The sequence below is a fragment of the Erythrolamprus reginae genome, chromosome 4, assembly GCF_031021105.1.
Source record: "Erythrolamprus reginae isolate rEryReg1 chromosome 4, rEryReg1.hap1, whole genome shotgun sequence".
Taxonomy (NCBI): Eukaryota; Metazoa; Chordata; class Lepidosauria; order Squamata; family Dipsadidae; genus Erythrolamprus; species Erythrolamprus reginae.
This window is the reverse complement of record NC_091953.1, coordinates 81,080,769-81,098,563: the sequence shown is the minus strand read 5'-3', so window position 1 is coordinate 81,098,563 and position 17,795 is coordinate 81,080,769. Positions and strand designations below refer to the sequence as shown.

Genomic DNA, 17,795 nt, shown 5'->3' with positions numbered 1-17,795 from the left:
GGTTAGCTGTTTTCGCCCTCCCAGGCATTGAATTATGGGTGTGGGCACTCATGCATGCACAATAGCGTGTGCCCACACTCTTTCGGCACCATCACTGGCTTAAGCCAACCATAATCTTACAATTGTTTTTATAAATGTAAGGTGCAGCTTGCACACTGTCTTCTATATTAGACACTTAGATGCACACCTAGTCATATTTCACAGTTTCTTCTCTATTTTTTCTCCCCTAAATTCTGAACTTTTTCTCTACCATTTTATAATACATTTTTAAATGGCCAAACTCAACCAGATTTAGGATTGTTTTTAATAATAAACTTCTAATCTGCATACTTGCATTGGATTAATTTTTCAAATACTTTTATTGTTTTTACAATTAGAGGACCTAAAGTAGAAACAAATAATGTATAATATATTACAAAAGTTTAATAAACAGTATCACATGTACAAAATATAAATCTGCATATAGACCTTTCTCATTTCACAACAATTAGTTTTTAATCAGATGTTTTATAATTTAATTGATAGCATTGATATCCAATCCTAAATACATATCTTAATTTTCCTTATTTATTTTGTTCAATTCAAGGAATTTTAAATGTAAGAGGAATCTTTTTCCTGTTGTTTTGTCTATATTCTATTTTACCTTAAATTATATTCCTGTATTTATTGGCAGAAATCGTTTTCATATGGTATCATGGACCATGGTATCCTTCTGCGCCATCTGGAGGGGTTGGGAGTGGGAGGCACTGTTCTTCAGTGATTCTCCTCCTACCTCTCCAATTGGTCGCAGTCGGTGTTAATGGGGGGTCGGAGGTCGACCTCTAGGATTCTCCCTTGTGGAGTGCCTCAGGGGTCGGTCCTCTGCCCCCTGCTATTCAATATCTACATGAAACCACTGGGCGAGATCATCCAGGGGCATGGGGTGAGGTATCATCAGTACACTGATGATGCCCAGTTGTACATCTCCACCCCATGTCCAGTCAACGAAGCAGTGGAAGTGATGTGCCGGTGCCTGGAGGCTGTTAGGGTCTGGATGGGTGTCAACAGACTCGAACTCAACCCTGATAAGACGGAGTGGCTATGGGTTTTGCCGCCCCGAGTTTTCGGAGAGGGGCGGCATACAAATCCAAATAATAAATAAATAAATAAAATAAGGACAATTCCATCTGTCCGTCCATCACCCTGTGGGGGGAATTATGGACCCCCTCAGAGAGGGTACGCAACTTGGGCATCCTCCTCGATCCACAGCTTACATTAGAGAACCATCTTTCAGCTGTGGCCAGGGGGGCGTTTGCCCAGGTTCACCTGGTGCACCAGTTGGGCCCTATCTGGACCGGGATTCACTGCTCACAGTCACTCATGCCCTCATCACCTTGAGGTTTGACTACTGTAATGCTCTCTACATGGGGCTACCTTTGAAGTGTTCGGAAACTTCAGATCGTGCAGAATGCAGCTGCGAGAGCAATCATGAGCTTCCCTAGGTATGCCCATGTTACACTAACACTCCGCAGTCTGCATTGTTTGCCAATCAGTTTCCGGTCACAATTCAAAGTGTTGGTTATGACCTATAAAGCCCTTCATGGCATTGGACCAGAATATCTCCGGGACCGCCTTCTGCCGCACAAATCCCAGCGACCAGTTAGGTCCCACAGAGTTGGCCTTCTCTGGGTTCCGTCGACTAAACAATGTCATCTGGCGGGACCCAGGGGAAGAGCCTTCTCTGTGGCGGCCCTGACCCTATGGAACCAGCTCCCTCCAGAGATTAGGATTGCCCCCACCCTCCTTGCCTTTCATAAACTCCTTAAGACCCACCTCTGTCGTCAGGCATGGGAGAATTGAGATATCTTCCCCATGCCTATACAGTTTATGTATGGTATGTGTATGTTTTTTTAAATTATGGGTTTTTAGTTTTTTATATATTAGATTTGTATTTTACATTGTTCTCTGCCATTGTTGTGAGCCACCCCGAGTCTGCGGAGAGGGGCAGCATACAAATTTAATAAATAAACATAAAACATATGTTTTACCAGTGTAATTGGCTTTTCTACAGTTACCGAACAAGAGAAGAAATTCAAGAAGTAAGAAGCAAAAGTGATCCTATTACTCTCTTGAAGGACAGAATGGTGAACAACAACCTAGCTAGTGTGGAGGAGCTTAAGGTAATTTTTCTTTTCACAGATTGTGAAAATTAGATAGGAAAAACTTCTTATCTGAATAATTAGTGATGAGTTGGAAGTACAAAAGTCTCAATTTAATATCCACTTGTTCAATCAAAGATGTAACTATCTTACTAAAAGAACCAACCCACGAATTACTACACCTTTCTTCTACATGGGATCAATGGCACAACAATGAATCTGAAAATAATAAGAGATTATAAACAACAAGGTAAGAAAGTTAATGTATTAGGAGCATAAGTGGTGTTTTTTATCTATACTTCTAACAAAAGGATTTTAGAAATGAAACACTGGCTTAAAAACTGGTGTCCTCAAGAGAACTTTAGCTTGCTAGACTATGCTCTGCATTACCTACATGAAAGGCTAGTGGCAGGGATGGACTGCACCTCCCAAGAACTGCAAAGAATATATTTGGAAAACGATTGGCCCATCTTATCAAAAGGGCTTTAAACTAACATTGAAAGGGAAGGGCAATATTTATGACCTTTAAAACCTAATTACAAGCAAAAAACACTATATAACCAATAACATGAGGTAGGGAGTAAAGAGAAAGAAGAAATTAAAAAAAGAAAAAGATAATGAAGTAGGGAATGATGGGAAGGATGGAAGTCCCAGTTACAAAGTAGGAGATATAAGAAACATAACCAAGATCCATAAAGGACTCTATACACTGATGTTCAAAGTTTAGAGAACAAACAGGGTGAACCTGAAGTATTAGTGCATGCCCCCAGGTGCTTTGAAAGTAGATATGATATCATTGCCATTACTAAAATTTGGGATGAAACCTATGACTCGAATATACTAATGGAAGGATACAAACTGTTGAAAAGTAGCAGACCTAATGAAAGAAGAGGTGGGGTTGCTTTTATATAAAAAATCAGTATATCTTTACAGAAATCAAGGATCAAAACCTAGAATCCATATGGGTCAGTATAAAAAGAAAAAAGAATGATGTTGTTCTAAGCATGCCCTACAAGCCAACCAACCAAGCAAAAGAAATAGAGTGGGAGATTGAACAGATTCCTAATCAAGTTACCTGACAATTATTTCATTCAAAAGGTGGAGGAGGGAACTAGAGAAAAAGCTATATTGGACCTAATTCTTACTAATAGAGAAGAAGTGATCGAGAGTCGAAGTTGCCAGAAGCTTGGATGAGAATGACCATGTCATATTTGAATTCAGTATTATGCAAACACAAGCAATAGAAGAGAATAACATAACATAACGAGTTGGAAGGCAACTTGGAGATCTTCTAGTCCAATCCCGTTTAGGTAGAAAATCTATATCATTTCAGGCAAATTGTTATCCAATCTCTTTAAAACTTCCAGTGTTGAAGCCTTTACAGCTTCTGAAGGCAAGTTGTTCCACTGATCAATTGTTCTAACCATCAAAGTTGCTTCTCTCCTTGATTAGTTTTCATCCATTACTTCTTCTCCTGCCCTCAGGTGCTTTGGAGAATAGCTTGATTCCTTCTTTGTGGCAGCCCCTGAGATATTGGAACACTGCTATCATATCAACCCCTAGTCCTTATTTTCATCAATTTCATCAATTACCCAATTCCAGCAACTGTTCTTTATATGTTTTAGCCTCCAGTCCCCTAGAATACAATCCAACCATTATCTTAAACTTTAAAAGGGCTGATTTTAACAAACTCAGAGAGAAGCTAAGCAAATTATCTGAATAAAAACACTAAAGGGGAAAACAACTCAAGAAACATGGGAAACACTGAAAAATATGATAATAAAAGCCCAATACCACTGAAAAAGAAAAACAAGAAATACAAGAAACCACCATGATTGCACATCTTGCTCTTCCCACACTTGTAAAGGAAGTCCTGTAAGGTGCTCTCGCTTTCTTCCAGCAGCAGACACACACACACACTCAGCAGATTCCAAGAAGAATTCTGATAATTTCCAGATAGGATTCGAAAGTCAATGGTTGACTGGCAAAGAGATGAGGCATCTCTGCCTCCTGCCCTTTATCCCCAGAGCTAGGGTGGGACTTTGCCAGCAGCAGTGGCTCTTCCATCCCCAGGACCAGCTCATAGGGTCTCACTGCTCTCCTCTGCTTTCCGTGCATCCCCACGTCAGGCACTGGACCCAGCAATTCCACTTCTGCATCAGCCCCCTCCCCCCCCCTCCTGGGGGCTGTTGACTCTCCATCTGATAGATGACCCAGGCTGCCTCTATCTCGGACAGCTCCATTCTCTCTTTCCTCTTGGCGCTCTCAGATTGCCTTGATGCTGCCGCCTCATCTGATTTGGGTGCTGAAGGGTGCTGAAGGGGCCTAAGTATTTCATCTTTTTCTAACCCCAAAACCCAACTTTTTGTTCAGTATATCACTGTTCTTCTTGATCAGCATTGTTGTTTTCTGTTTGTTATTTTGAAACCTGCCAAAGCCCCAAACTCAAAACAATGGTAAAATGGGCAGAAATTAAAGTTCAAAACTTTACAAAATAATTATTTTAGTTAGGGAAAGAAACTACACCTATAATATTATAATTAGATTATATGCAAGTAGGTCATCAAATATGAAAATGGCTTAGCACATGTGTGTACATTTTTTTACAAAAATGATCATGATTAGAATTTTTGTAGCTTGAAGTACCTACACTTACATTAGAACATTAGGGTGTAGTTTTTATCCAGGTTATTTATTGCAATAGCAAACTATGTATTAGTAATGTACATTTAAAGCACTCTGTATTTTGGAGGGCTTTCTTCTTAATATTTTTTTTTCCTGCTATAGGAAATTGATGTGGAAGTAAGAAAAGAGATTGAGGATGCAGCACAGTTCGCCACCACTGATCCAGAACCACCCTTGGAAGAATTAGGCAATTATATCTATACTAAAGAGCCAACCTTTGAAGTGCGTGGTCCAAATCAGTGGACTAGGTACAAATCTGTTGGCTAAGAATTCTGATTCTGCAGCTAGTTAAACTGATAGATAGCATATTGGAGTTTAACTGTTACATCTGTTCTAAGTGATAAAAGCCAGATAAGATAAATCATAAAATAAAATTTAGGAGGGTACAGAAATGAGAAATATGGAATTTTGAAAAAAGTTGTGCAAAAAATATATTAAACAAAGTTTATTAAACTTAAGTTTGTTGTGTATTGCTGTACTTACGCACCTAAATTGGCATTATTTACATGAATAAAAAACGTTTCATTGTGATTTTCTAAGCATATATTTGCTTTATGTATATCTCCTTTGCTTTATAATAATATATTCAACCTAAATATTTTTTTATTAGTGTGGATCTCTACACAATTTGAAATGCTTCAGGGTTTATCTTGTTCTTATAAAATCATATAAAATCTAATACTTTATGTTATATAACACCCAAACATATTTTTAAAAGCAGGTATATTACAAAAGGTTTAAATTTTACATATGAGCAACTGCATTTTGTAAGGTGAACTATTCATGTAGCTTAAGCATTTTCTAATTTGAGATTGTTTAAATAATACACACACAGACACACACACAATTTATAATAAACTAGTTATTATTTAACATTTACAGAGTTTTTTAATTGTGCAAAACATGCAAGACAATCAGTGTATAAGGTCTATTTTTCTTCTTAGTCCATTTGCGTCTGGCAAAAGTGAAATGCTAAACCTCCATTCCCAAGACTCTATTTTGCTTTCTGTGTTTTAATATTGCATTCCAGATGCGACAGACAAGTCCGCCACTGTATGAGAAAATAAAACATCATCTTAGGTTCAGTCTACTGGAAAACAGTATTTTCTAAAATTATACAATACTATTCTTACCGGAGTCTGAGCAATTGCAGGTCCTCCTTTGTGATATTGTTCAGAACATCACCGAGTGTATAGTCTTCTTGAACAAACTGAAATAAATAATTTGTGTTTAGAGAACAGTAAATGACAGCATTTAACATCTTGGCTACTTAGTCTTACCCTATCAATTGCATCTGAATCAGCTCCTTGTTGTTTTAACCACTTGATAAGTTCTTCATCAATGTTGTGCTGAAGAGCAGATGACAACGGCTGAATTTCTGCAACAATTCAAAGCATATTAACTAAACATATTGGCCAAATGTTTATATAAGCCTAAGATACGAAAAGGTATTGTGGCTGGTCCGCGTCCGGCTCAGCTGATCATAGATTTTGAGGATCAAGAGATGGATGTGTATTGGTATCCCAGGCCAATGTTCCTGCCCTGAGTTTGAGAGTGAGAGTGAAGGGAAGTTAGAGACTGATGACCCACTAGAGGCTGTAGCATCCCCAGTTATGGTATTAAGTGAGTCAGAAGAGGTCGAAGAGGAGCCCATGTTAGACGCAAGAGTTAGGAAGACGATGGCCAGACATGAGTATTTGAGAGTATCTTTGCGTTATAGCTCTATGGAACACTTGGCCACACCTGGTCCCTATATAAGTGACAGGCTTCGGGGAAGGGAGTGTAGTGAACAATATTTGTAATCATGGCTGGATGTGCCAGCTCTGGGGTTCAAGGAATATTTTGCTTGCAGACTGTTCTAACACATGTAAACTCATCGTCAAGTAATGCCATTATCTAAAAAAAAAAACCCACAGAGATCTGTAAGTCTGTATTGAATGACAGAAACACTTCAAAGGAATTTCCTAATTGAATTTTGGCTAGACAATTTAGCCTGAAACGCTGCCAGCATGGACTAAAACTTAACCTGTTTTGTATTGGATATTTTAATAACAATGTAGTTTTATTTTGGATCCTCTGAGTGTGTGTGTGCTTTTTATTCTGACCGGTGACCCAGCCTAGACAGAACAGGTAATACTTCATATAGTCTGTTAACTCCACATAAATGAGTGTAGAAAGTTTCATTTGCCCACTTACTAGTAGTATTTAACTGGAGCTGAAGAAGATGCAAATCTTGAACTCTTTGCTGTAATGTTTGCTGAAGGAGTGCCTGGTATTCCCTTTCCCTCTGTATTAGGTTTTCCAGTAACCTATGATATGAAAAATAGTACTGATATAAAACACAATCTAATTTAAAAACTATTTATTCACCTGCCTTAAGTCTTTGCAGGGTTTGTTTCATTACTCTACTTGCAATGTAAGGAAGCTCTGAAGAAGGTATCGGCTGGGGTGTGAGTTCAGATGGGGATGGCTAGCTTTCCACCTGGTTCTTTTCTTTTAAAGAGAGAGAGAGAGAGAGAGAGAAGGGGGGGCGAATAACAAGCTTTTCTAGAGAAAGAAATTTATTATTATTTAGATTTGTATGCCGCCCCTCTCCGAAGACTCGGGGCGGATGTGGATATCCCATCAATTGCAATGTAAAGACAGAAAGAAATACAGAATTACACTGCAATTGATGGGAGATCCACATTTCTTTCTCTAGAGAAGCTGGTTATTTGCCCGCCCCCTTTTCTCTCTCTTTAAAAGAGTAGTAGATCCTTGGAACAAACTTCCAGCAGACGTGGTAGATAAATCCACAGTAACTGAATTTAAACATGCCTGGGATAAACATATATCCATCCTAAGATAAAATACAGAAAATAGTATAAGGGCAGACTAGATGGACCATGAGGTCTTTTTCTGCCATCAGATTTCTATGTTTCTATGTTTCTAAAAGAAAAGAACCTGGTAGAAAGCCGAACTCACACTATAGCCGATCCCAGGTACATAATCTTCATCAGATTTTCCTCAGCTGGGCTTGGCTTCTCACTCACAGCTGCTATGTCTTCAGAGCTTCAAGCTGTCGTGCAGCTGCAGAGCGATACCAGCTCCAAGTCCAGCTAGAGCAGAAGGGTGTGTGAATTTGAACCATGGGGTGGGGGACGGGGGAGAAAACCAGGAGGAGAGCCGAGTCTGGCATGACTGATGGGGGGAATTCTGGGAGTTGAAGTCCACAAGTCTTAAAGCTGCAAGTTGGAAGACCCCCAACGTAGAGGTTAGGAGTGCAAGGGTCTTCAAGCCTGGCAAGTTTAAGACTTGTGAACTTCAACTCCCATTTCTGAGCTAGCATGACTGGTGGAGGAATTCTGGGAATTGAAGTCCACAAGTCTTGAAGCTGTCAAGTTTGAAGTTTGTAAAAAGTGTACATGGTTTTAAAAAGTATACATGGTTTTAAAAAGTATACATGGTTGTAAAGAGTATTCTGCTACACTGGTATTTTATTAAACAATATAATATTACACCATTTGGTTCAGAATGCTTTTTTCCTTGTTTTCCTCGTCTAAAATCTAGGCGCGTCTTATACATTGCTGTGTCTTATACACCGAAAAATACGGTATTTGTATAAATAATTAAGGCATTATATATAAAAATATGTTTCTTCTAGGTGCTCTGTTGGACTACACTAGCTTTGATGACCCAGAAATAAGAATGAGTGTGGATATACCATTTGTCTTCCTGTCTGTTGGATTACTAGCAGAGAAATTAATTGTCCTTGCAAGATAAATTTAAAATGCAGATTTTATAAACTTTAATTGGTTGAGTTTCTATTACTGAAGAAATTTATTCAATATGTAGATTATCATAAAAATGACTAAAATATAAATTTGAATGTTTTAATGCAAATATTTTTCAGAGTGTTTTACCTGTTTGTTCGCTGCTTTAATTTATTTAACTGCAAGCTAAGTTGCTGTTTAGTGTCTGATGACTGAGAAGAAGTAAGTGTGCACCCTCCAGCAGTAACTGATTCCTTTGGTCTTCCTTGCTGGTAATCTTCCTCAATTTCATCTGCCTCTTTATCTACTTCAGTTTCTGATGCTGGTTCAAAATGAGTTCGAAGTTCTGTGTATAAAGCAGAATTGTACTAATTTTTTACTTCTTTTCTTGCAATATGAATCTATAAAATTAAAATTGCCATTTCCAAGTGATAGCCGTTTAAAAATATTTAGCATTTTTGGAATAAATATGCCCTGTGATTTCATAACTGTATGCATCTTTAGAAGAGAATATATATAACACAGCATTTGACTGAAATTCTCTGAGCTTGGTTTTTGCTTGCAGATGTTTACCCACCTAAGTAACATTGCCATTGTGAACTACTTTAAGTGTGAGCTTTGTTGCCTGTTTATACAGTGGGTACAGAAAATATTCAGACCCCTTTAAATTTGTCACTCTGATTCATTGCAGCCATTTGTTAAAAGCAAAAAAGTTTTTTTTATTTCTCATTAATGTACATTCAGCACCCCATTTTAACAGAAATGTATTTTTTGCAAATTCATTAAAAAAGAAAACAAATGGGTTGCTAGAACAATATATGAGATGTTATATAAACAGAGGGACAACTGGACTGATCTCCATTTTGCTGAAGTGGCTTGTAACAACTACATACATAGCAGCACTATGTTTACTCCTTTACTACTTTGCATGAATTGCCCCTCATCACCTCTCTCATTTCATCACTGTATTGACCAACTACAGAATTCCTGACCAGTTTGTTAAAAAATCATTGGAAGAAGCAAGACACTTCCTCCAATGGTCTGTAGTTTCCGGGGTCTGTTTTTTATTCTTTTTTGAAGATGGGAATAACATTAGCTCTTTTCCGGTCCTTTGGTACTTCCCCAGTGTTCCAGGATTTTTGAAAGATATGGTGCAATGGCTCTGAGGTGACATCTGCCAGCTCTTTTAGAACTCTGGGATGTAATCTGTCAGGTCCTGGTGATTTGTATACATCAAGATCAGACAGGTGTTTTCTTACCTTTTTTTTTTTTTTTGCTTATTTTAACTTGTATTTCCATTCTATTTCTCACAGTTGTACTGTATTTCTGGTAGGTTGGGCTATAGTTTCTTTTTGCACGAAGACTGATGCAAAGAATGAGTTAAGTAGCTCTGCTTTCTTTCTGTTGCCTGTTACGGTACTTCCTCGCCATCTTCTCTCTTTAATGGACTGACTGTTTCCTTTATTTTTTTCCTTGTTATTTATATGTTGGAAGAAACTTTTTTTTATTATCTTTGACTTTTGTTGCAAGTCTTTATTCATTCTGAGCCTTTGTTTTCCTGTCTTTCTCTTTGCATATTCTGGCTATCTGCTGATAATCAGCCTTAGTTATGTGTCCCTTTTTTACATTTTCAGTGCTTCTCATTTTTGTCTTTTAGTTTGTCAGAAAGATCTTTGTGCAGGTTTCTTCTTGAATTTCTTGTTTTTCTTTTTGAGTGGTATTGCACTGAACTGGGTTTTTAATTATTGCATTTTTCAGAGTTCCCATACTCCTCGAGTTGTTAGGATTTTCATCCATAAATCTTTCCTAGAGTCTCTGAGTTTCTTAAAATCATTTTTTTAAGTTTAAGGCATTGATTGGATTATTTTCTATTGCTTGTGTTTGCATTATATTGCATTCCAATATGACATGGTCACTTTCACCTAAAGTTCCAACAACTTCAATTTCCCTCTATCACTTCTTCTCTATTAATAAGATTTAGGTCCCGTATAGCTTTAACTTTATCTTTGCAGATTTTGCCTTAGTTATGTGTCCCTCTTTCCATTTTTTGTACTTGTCCTTTTTGTCTTTCAATTTGTCAGAGATATCTTTATGCAACCATGGTGCTTTCTTCTTGGATTTCTTGTTTCTCTTTTTCAGTGGTATTGGGCCTTTCCCCCAAGATTCCTGAGTTGTTTTCCCTTTTAGGATTTTCATCCAAGGAATCTTTCCCAAGTTCTGAGTTTATTAAAATCAGTTATTTTAAAATCTAAGACTCTAGCATAATTGTGTTCTATTGTTTGTATTTGCATTATGTTGAATTCTAATATGAGTTTCAACTCTATCACTTCTTCTCTGTTTGTAAGTATTAAGTCCAGTATGGCTGTCCCTATAGTTCCCTGTTCCAACTTTTGGACAACAAAGTTGTCAGTTTATATCACCAATAAGGTTGGTATGTGTGTTCTAACAAAGCTCTGCATCCTATATGTATAAACATTTCTACTCCATTTGTCATTATAAAAAAAAAAATATCTGATGATAATCTATGACCAAAATTTTTATACAGATCTTATACTACAGGATAAAAATCTAATGCCACTTCATTTTGTTACAAAACTATTGCTAATAGTTAACACTTTGGATATACAGTAGTCTATTGACCTCTATAAATTTAAAAGCATGATGTAACCGACAATTTTATTAAATATAACTTTTAAAAAACCCAAGTATAGTCACTTAGATACCACTTTCAGGTATTGATCTATAGGGTTTCTGATATAAACTGATATGCCAAGGAGTATCCCAAAATATGCTGTAGTGACAGGAGCCCTCGATTTTTATATTAATTTTACAAATTATGTTAATGGTTCTTTTAAGTTATATTGGGTGTGTCTCATTCTATAATATGTCATAATAATAAAGCTATGCATGGCATATTAAGCCATGCAATTTCACTTACCAGGAATAAGAATCGTAATGGCTGCTTGAACTGCATGTCGTATTATATTATCCATTGCAAACATCCAATGAGGTTTGATTAAATGTTTCCTTAATACTTTGTTCATCTGTTACAAAGAGGCAACAAATTATTATATATTAAATGTCTAACTTACTAATCAGGTAACTGCAGCATTACATTAAAGAAACTTGGATTAATAGTTCCTATAAGCAATTGAGTTATATCAGGAAAAGACTCTCTGAAGATTCAGTAAATATAAACTTCAATTTTTATATTTCTTAAGGAAAGGCAGCTGCTTCTATTTGAAGAACATTATTGGTGGTTATTTACTCTAAGACCTTCTTGAGTTAGTTAATTAAATTATTAATTGGAGAATTAAGCTATTCTCCAAAGCACTTGAGGGCAGGGCAAGAAGCAGTGGGGGGGAAAGTAATTAAGGAGAGAAGTAAACTAGAACTAAGGAGAAATTTCCTTAGAGTTAGAACAACTGATCAGTGGAACAATTTGCCTGCAGAAGTTGTGAATGCTCCAACACTGTAATTTTTTAAAGAAGATAATAGATAACCATTTGTCTGAAGTAGTGTGGGGTTTCCTGCCTAAGCAAGGGATTGGACTAGAAGACTCCAAGGTCCCTTCCAACACTGTTATTCTGGTGCTAATTAAATGTTCTGATACTATAATTCAGATTTTTTAGGCAACATTATCAATTCAAGACTTCTAGCTTATGGAAAGCTTAATTTTCATGGTAAAAACTGGATAGATTGACAGAAAGACTGTTTAATATCTCAATAAAATTATAATCATGGGTTTTTAAAGAAAACTCAGAGTTTGTAGTGTTCAGGATATATATTTCCTTAGTCATTTCTATGTTTTAAATATATTACTGTACAGGCAAAGCAAATGGTTACAAATGAGATAATATAACTATACTGGCTATGCTAAAGTATCTAGGATATTTGCTAATTTAAAGCTATGTTGAGCTCTTAAAGCCTAACATTGTATTTTACAAGTATCTGCATAGAATAGAAAGTGGAATTTGTTTACAGCATTTTTTAATAAATTAAATAAAATGTTCTGGAAGATTTTCTATGTATGTGCCTTTAATCATCATGTGCATTGAAATGTTTATATCTAATGAGTGTCTGACAAGTATGTCTTCTGCTCTTACTTCAGAATGCTATGATCTATTAATTTTAGGTCATGAGATGTATTCATTTGCTCATACTGGAGAATATATACCAGCTGCGCTAAAGTGCTTAAGAATATAATGAATATTTGCAAAAGCAGAACTTTGCCCTCCCCTGTATTCCAAATATTAAGCTAGAATTGGACATACTGCATCTTGAAATCCAAACAATACTATTTGAATCTGATTGATTGAAGTATTGTCAAAATCAAGATCCATTTTCAACTTTGATAGAGTTGATGCCATAATTCTATGTTCAGGAGAGTGTATGAAATCTCTTAAAATCCCAATTATCTGCTTAATGTGAGCAACTGAAAGATGCAGCTCTTCAGAACTCTGAAAAATATGAACATGCAAAATAATTTTTTAAAAAGTCAGAAATGAGGAGCTCAACAAATGTTATAACTATTTTAAATAAGTAACACAAAGCCATAATTACCCTAAATTGCATTACTGAATCAATACATTGATTGAAAAGAGGCTTAGTAACTAGTTTTTCAAATTGAATATTGATAGTATAACTGAAAGCTACCTGTTTCATTTATTTTCATTTCTTATATAATTATATAGAAGTAATTAGGAATGGAAGAGCAGAAAGAGCTAGTTTGATGTAATGATTAAGGTGCTAGAAACCAGATGATTATGAGTTCTAGTCCTGCATGAAAACCAGATGGGTGACTCGATCAGTTTCACTCTCAGCTGAAGCTACTTACAGGATTTTTTTAAAAAAAATGCTACTTTTTATATTTGGACTCCCGAGTTTGGAAAAGAAGTAGAAGGAAAAATAAACTTGTTATTTCTGTACCGCATCACTTTTTATGATTCTTTGTAGGAAAAAAAAATCAATTTTATAATGTTTAGTTAGTGTTTTTCCTAGTGCTTGAAAAGTATTAAGAATATAAAACAATTTTATGTACGTGTATAAAAGATAAGGGGTGCTGTGGCTAAATAGCTCAGATGCTGAGTTTGTTGATCAAAAGGTTGGCAGTTCAGCAGTTCAAATCCCTTGTGCCGCATAAAAGGGTGAGCTTCTGTTACTTAAGAACATAAGAAGAGCCATGCTGAATCAGGCCAAAGCCCATCAAGTCCAGCATTCTGTGTCACACAGTGGCCCACCAATTGTACATGGGGATCTTGAGCAGAAAGAGAAGGCAAAACCCTCCTTTTCCCTTGGCCCCCAACAAATGGTACCCAAGGGAATCCTGCCTGCCTCAACTAACATAGAGGTGGCACTGTTATAGGCTAGAGAGGCCTTCGGGAAAGGCCTTTAGAAAAGGCCCCTGCAGTGGATAACACGGCTCCAAATCGATCCGAAACTCTGTTATTGGCTACATAAGCTTTCAGGAAAGCCTTGCTGGCTGCAGAAGAAATGGGCTGAGATGTGTGAGACATGGTTGCAACTATATGAAGGCAAGTAGTAGGGCAGCTCCACTTCTATTTCTTTTCCAAACTTCCGATTTGCTCGTTGGGCCATTTATTTTGCCATCCCCAGGCTTCAGGAGCCTTTGCTGAATCCTGGGGAGAGTGAAAAACAGCCCAACTGGCCTACCAGAAGCTTCAGTGAAGCCTGTGTGCATGCATGGGGGCAGCGTGGCAGTTGTGCACATGCGGGGGGGGAGGGCAATGCATTATGAGTGTGGGCTCCGCGCACACGCTATCACATGCACGCACATTCTTCTGGCACCCAAGGAAAAGAGATTTGCCATTCCTGGTCTAGGAGAATCATAGCCAAAAAATCAAAAGAAATTTTTATTTTGACTTTCGTATTGTTATGTCAACAAATCCTACCCTATAAAGTTTTAAATTTTTCATGTAAAACAAATATTTTACCATAGTATTAGCTTTTTTTCAAACTAGCAAGATATGTTATTACCTGTGCTACACAATCTTGTAGATTACAAGCTACTTGATTCTGCTCTTCCTTAAGTATTTTATAAAGAATTGCACGACGTTCACTGTCTTTCCTTAGTAAGAAGAGACCAGAATCTTTTTCCTCAAAGGAAGAAGAGGAATTTCTCTCATCTTGAATTGAGATGTCATCAGGAACACTATATGAAAAATGACAACATCACAGAAAAGTATAAAGGGCACATAAAATTATGAATAAAACAGTTATGTTTTATTCATAATTAAGAAACATTTTTATTTATTTAATAAAATACAATAAAAAGATGAGAAACAAAAGGAGACTGGTAATAACATTCTAAGATGGTCATCAGACTATTTTCCAGATCACCAGCAAACTCCCAATTGGCGTAATGATCAGGATGCAAACTTCCTAACAACAATTGAAATTGAACAAAACTTTGCCATCTTCCTGGAGATTCAGATGGAAATGTCAGCAAGTACAAAATAAATAATTCTAGTTTCAGACTAGCCTGTACACATGATATAGAAGCACATAAAGAGGACAATAAAGTAACTTATTTAATTGCAGTATCTGAGATGATACAAAGCTGTTTCACACTGACATCAAAGATAAGAAATTAGATCTTGTATTTGTGCTCACGCACACACACACTTATGCGTAGGACATTTGAATCATTTCAAATTTACTGCTTAATATGCCAAACTACTGCTTAAGAATTAAGCAGTACAGCTGACATAAAACTGCCACCCCCTTCAAATACCTTCCATGTTTGGTTTTATAACAAGGTTTTTTTAGTTGTTTTAGTATTGGATTGTTACATGTTGTTTTTATCATTGTTGTTAGCTGCCCCGAGTCTACAGAGAGGGGCGGCATACAAATCCAATTAATAATAATAATAATAATAATAATAATAATAATAATGATGATGATCAGGCAAGTAATTTGATCATAGTAAATTCTACCTTAATAAATTAGAAATGAGGCTCTTTGATTGAACTTCAGAAAGAGAACGCTTTGCTTTTTCAAATAAAATGTCAGATTGCACATCAGAGTCTGGCGAGACAGACCCAGGCTCACTGCTACTACTGCCAGCCTGCTCCCCGTGGACTGGCAGAGGCAGAGAAGTACTACGATTATAATCTGGAAAGCAGCAAAGGAATAAATAAAAATGTTATTCATCTCTTAAGCAATGCAAAAACTGGGCTACAATCAATTTTAATTAAAATAAGTATCAAATATAATCAAACAAGACATTGGAAAAACAAAGCAAAAAATGAAACCTAATCTAGTTGAGATAGTCCTTGATTAGAAGAGCTCCAAGATCCCTTACAGCTCTTTTCTATTTGATTGACTTAAGACCACAATTGAACCTAACATTTCTGTTGCTAAGTGAGACATATGAATTGTTTGTCAGGTCCACCATATTCATCTTGGGGCTGCACTGGCGTCCTGCCATCAAAAGATTTGGGGGACACAAGGGAAACAATGGGCAGCAATAAACCTGTATGCATTTTGGGGTTGGAATTTAGGATGGGGGATGACAGCTGAAGTGGTATTCTGCCTGCTAGATGACTCCATGATGGGGATTGGGGGGGGGGGATCACAGCATTACTCATCAGCAAGCTGATAGAAATGTGCATGGGGACTCTGAGTTTTATTGTTGCACCAGGCATGGAAAGAGCCCTAATGCTAGGATTAGAATGACTACAGAAATGGAAACCCTAGGTGAACTGGGGAAGGGGCCTACTTAAAATTCGGTGAGCTGAAGTGAAAGGAAAGCTGGGAAAAGATTTAGGGGGCTCAAAGCCAAGGCAGGAGGTAGGGCCTGCAATGCAGGAGTGAAAGAAGATGAATCCTTGAATGCCACAGGAGTACTGGGATTTGTGGAATGTGTTTAGTGAAAAGGGCTCACGCGAGCTCCTACTCCACCAGTCAAGTCAACTGATTGCTCCACAGAAATCCTGCTAACCCTAAGCACAAGCTATATTTAATTACTCCCAGGGAACTAGAGCAACTATAGGCTTTATAGATAAAACATTTAAGACAGTGATTCATCCAACCGGCCCAACAGGGAAAAAAGGACAGATTCCTTTGTCTGTGCATAAACTGCAGAGGGCTAAATAGGGTGTGTGTTGAAAATGTCTGTTTGTTGCCCCTCATGAAGAGCATGCTAGCCCAACTGGCAAAAGGAAAGGTTTTTACCAAACTGGACTTTCAAGAAGCACCTTACTGAGACAGAATTAAAGAGGGTGACAAGTGAAAAACAGCATTTAACTGCCCTTTGGAATGAGTTGAATTTAGAGTTCTCCCTCTTGGACTGCAAGGGCCCCCATTAACCCCACTAAGAAAATTCTTGCCTCAAACTGCAGGCCATTTTGGTTTTGTAAAAACATTATGGTTTTACCATCATAGGACTGGGGAGGAGACATGGGGTGGAGGTCAAATGGGCAGCAATAAACCTATATTTATTATGTATGCATTTTTGTATGCATTTTGTGGGGGAATTTGGGACAGGGGATGATAGCTGAAGAAAAGCAGAACACCGCAGGACCAGTTCATGCCAAAGCATCTTCAAGTTATCTGCCCTGAGTGTGGAAACTCAGATACTGCCTGAGTTTAACCCAACCAACATCTCTTCATAAAAGTCCTTTCACTTCAAACAAGTGGAATCAATGGTTTTTCTTCTCTAAGGGATCAAATTGTGCAGATCTGACACTGTTGTAAGTTAAGGACTACTTGTAATGTGAATCTTCTTGCATCAGCAAAGGATGCTATGGAAGAGCAATTAACTTAGAAAGTTATCTAAATAGAAATAATGTCTGATTCCGACACAATACAGAATATTCTTGATTACGGAAGCTGTTAGTGATAAAGAGTATTATAATGTCTTTGCTATGTAATACAGATAGGACTCAAGACCATAATTGAGCCCAACATTTCAGTTGCTAAGCAAGGCAATTATTAAGTGAGTTCTGCCTGGTTTTGTGACTTCTTTTGCCACAGCTAATGAATCAATGAAATCGTTGAAAGGATCATGTAGTCATTAAACAAATCTGGTTTGTCTTGTCAGAAGCAGGCTGGGAAGATTACAAATTATGAGCACATGACACTAGAGCAGTGCAGCTATCATAAATATATGCCAGTTGCCAAGCACCTAAATTTTGATCATGTGATCATAGGGACCCTGCAACAGTTTTGTGTGAAAAAATGGTCATAAGTCACTTTT

The 17,795-nt window shown here is 37.2% G+C and overlaps 2 protein-coding genes across 12 annotated transcripts in view; one reads left to right on the top strand and one right to left on the bottom strand.

Moving 5' to 3' along the window:
* Positions 1-5,354, top strand: part of PDHA1 (pyruvate dehydrogenase E1 subunit alpha 1) — a 54,971-nt gene extending 49,617 nt beyond the window's left edge. For all 4 annotated transcript variants that reach the window (XM_070750636.1, XM_070750634.1, XM_070750633.1 and 1 more), the window contains 2 exons: positions 2,051-2,159; positions 4,926-5,354. In XM_070750636.1, coding sequence (XP_070606737.1) covers positions 2,051-2,159; positions 4,926-5,090 — 274 coding nt within the window. In that variant the 3' untranslated portion in view covers positions 5,091-5,354. The remainder of the gene's footprint in view (positions 1-2,050; positions 2,160-4,925) is intronic.
* A 313-nt stretch (positions 5,355-5,667) lies between these two features.
* The window catches only part of MAP3K15 (mitogen-activated protein kinase kinase kinase 15), a 77,745-nt gene continuing 65,617 nt past the window's right edge, over positions 5,668-17,795 (bottom strand). For 7 of the 8 annotated variants that reach the window (XM_070750625.1, XM_070750624.1, XM_070750627.1 and 4 more), the window contains 9 exons: positions 15,532-15,709; positions 14,573-14,747; positions 12,850-13,035; positions 11,514-11,619; positions 8,726-8,921; positions 7,020-7,132; positions 6,104-6,201; positions 5,957-6,033; positions 5,668-5,874 (listed from right to left, as the gene is read on the bottom strand). In XM_070750625.1, the coding sequence (XP_070606726.1) occupies positions 5,796-5,874; positions 5,957-6,033; positions 6,104-6,201; positions 7,020-7,132; positions 8,726-8,921; positions 11,514-11,619; positions 12,850-13,035; positions 14,573-14,747; positions 15,532-15,709 (1,208 nt within the window). In that variant the 3' untranslated portion in view covers positions 5,668-5,795. The remainder of the gene's footprint in view (positions 5,875-5,956; positions 6,034-6,103; positions 6,202-7,019; positions 7,133-8,725; positions 8,922-11,513; positions 11,620-12,849; positions 13,036-14,572; positions 14,748-15,531; positions 15,710-17,795) is intronic. The other variant, XM_070750626.1, reaches the window with a different exon arrangement.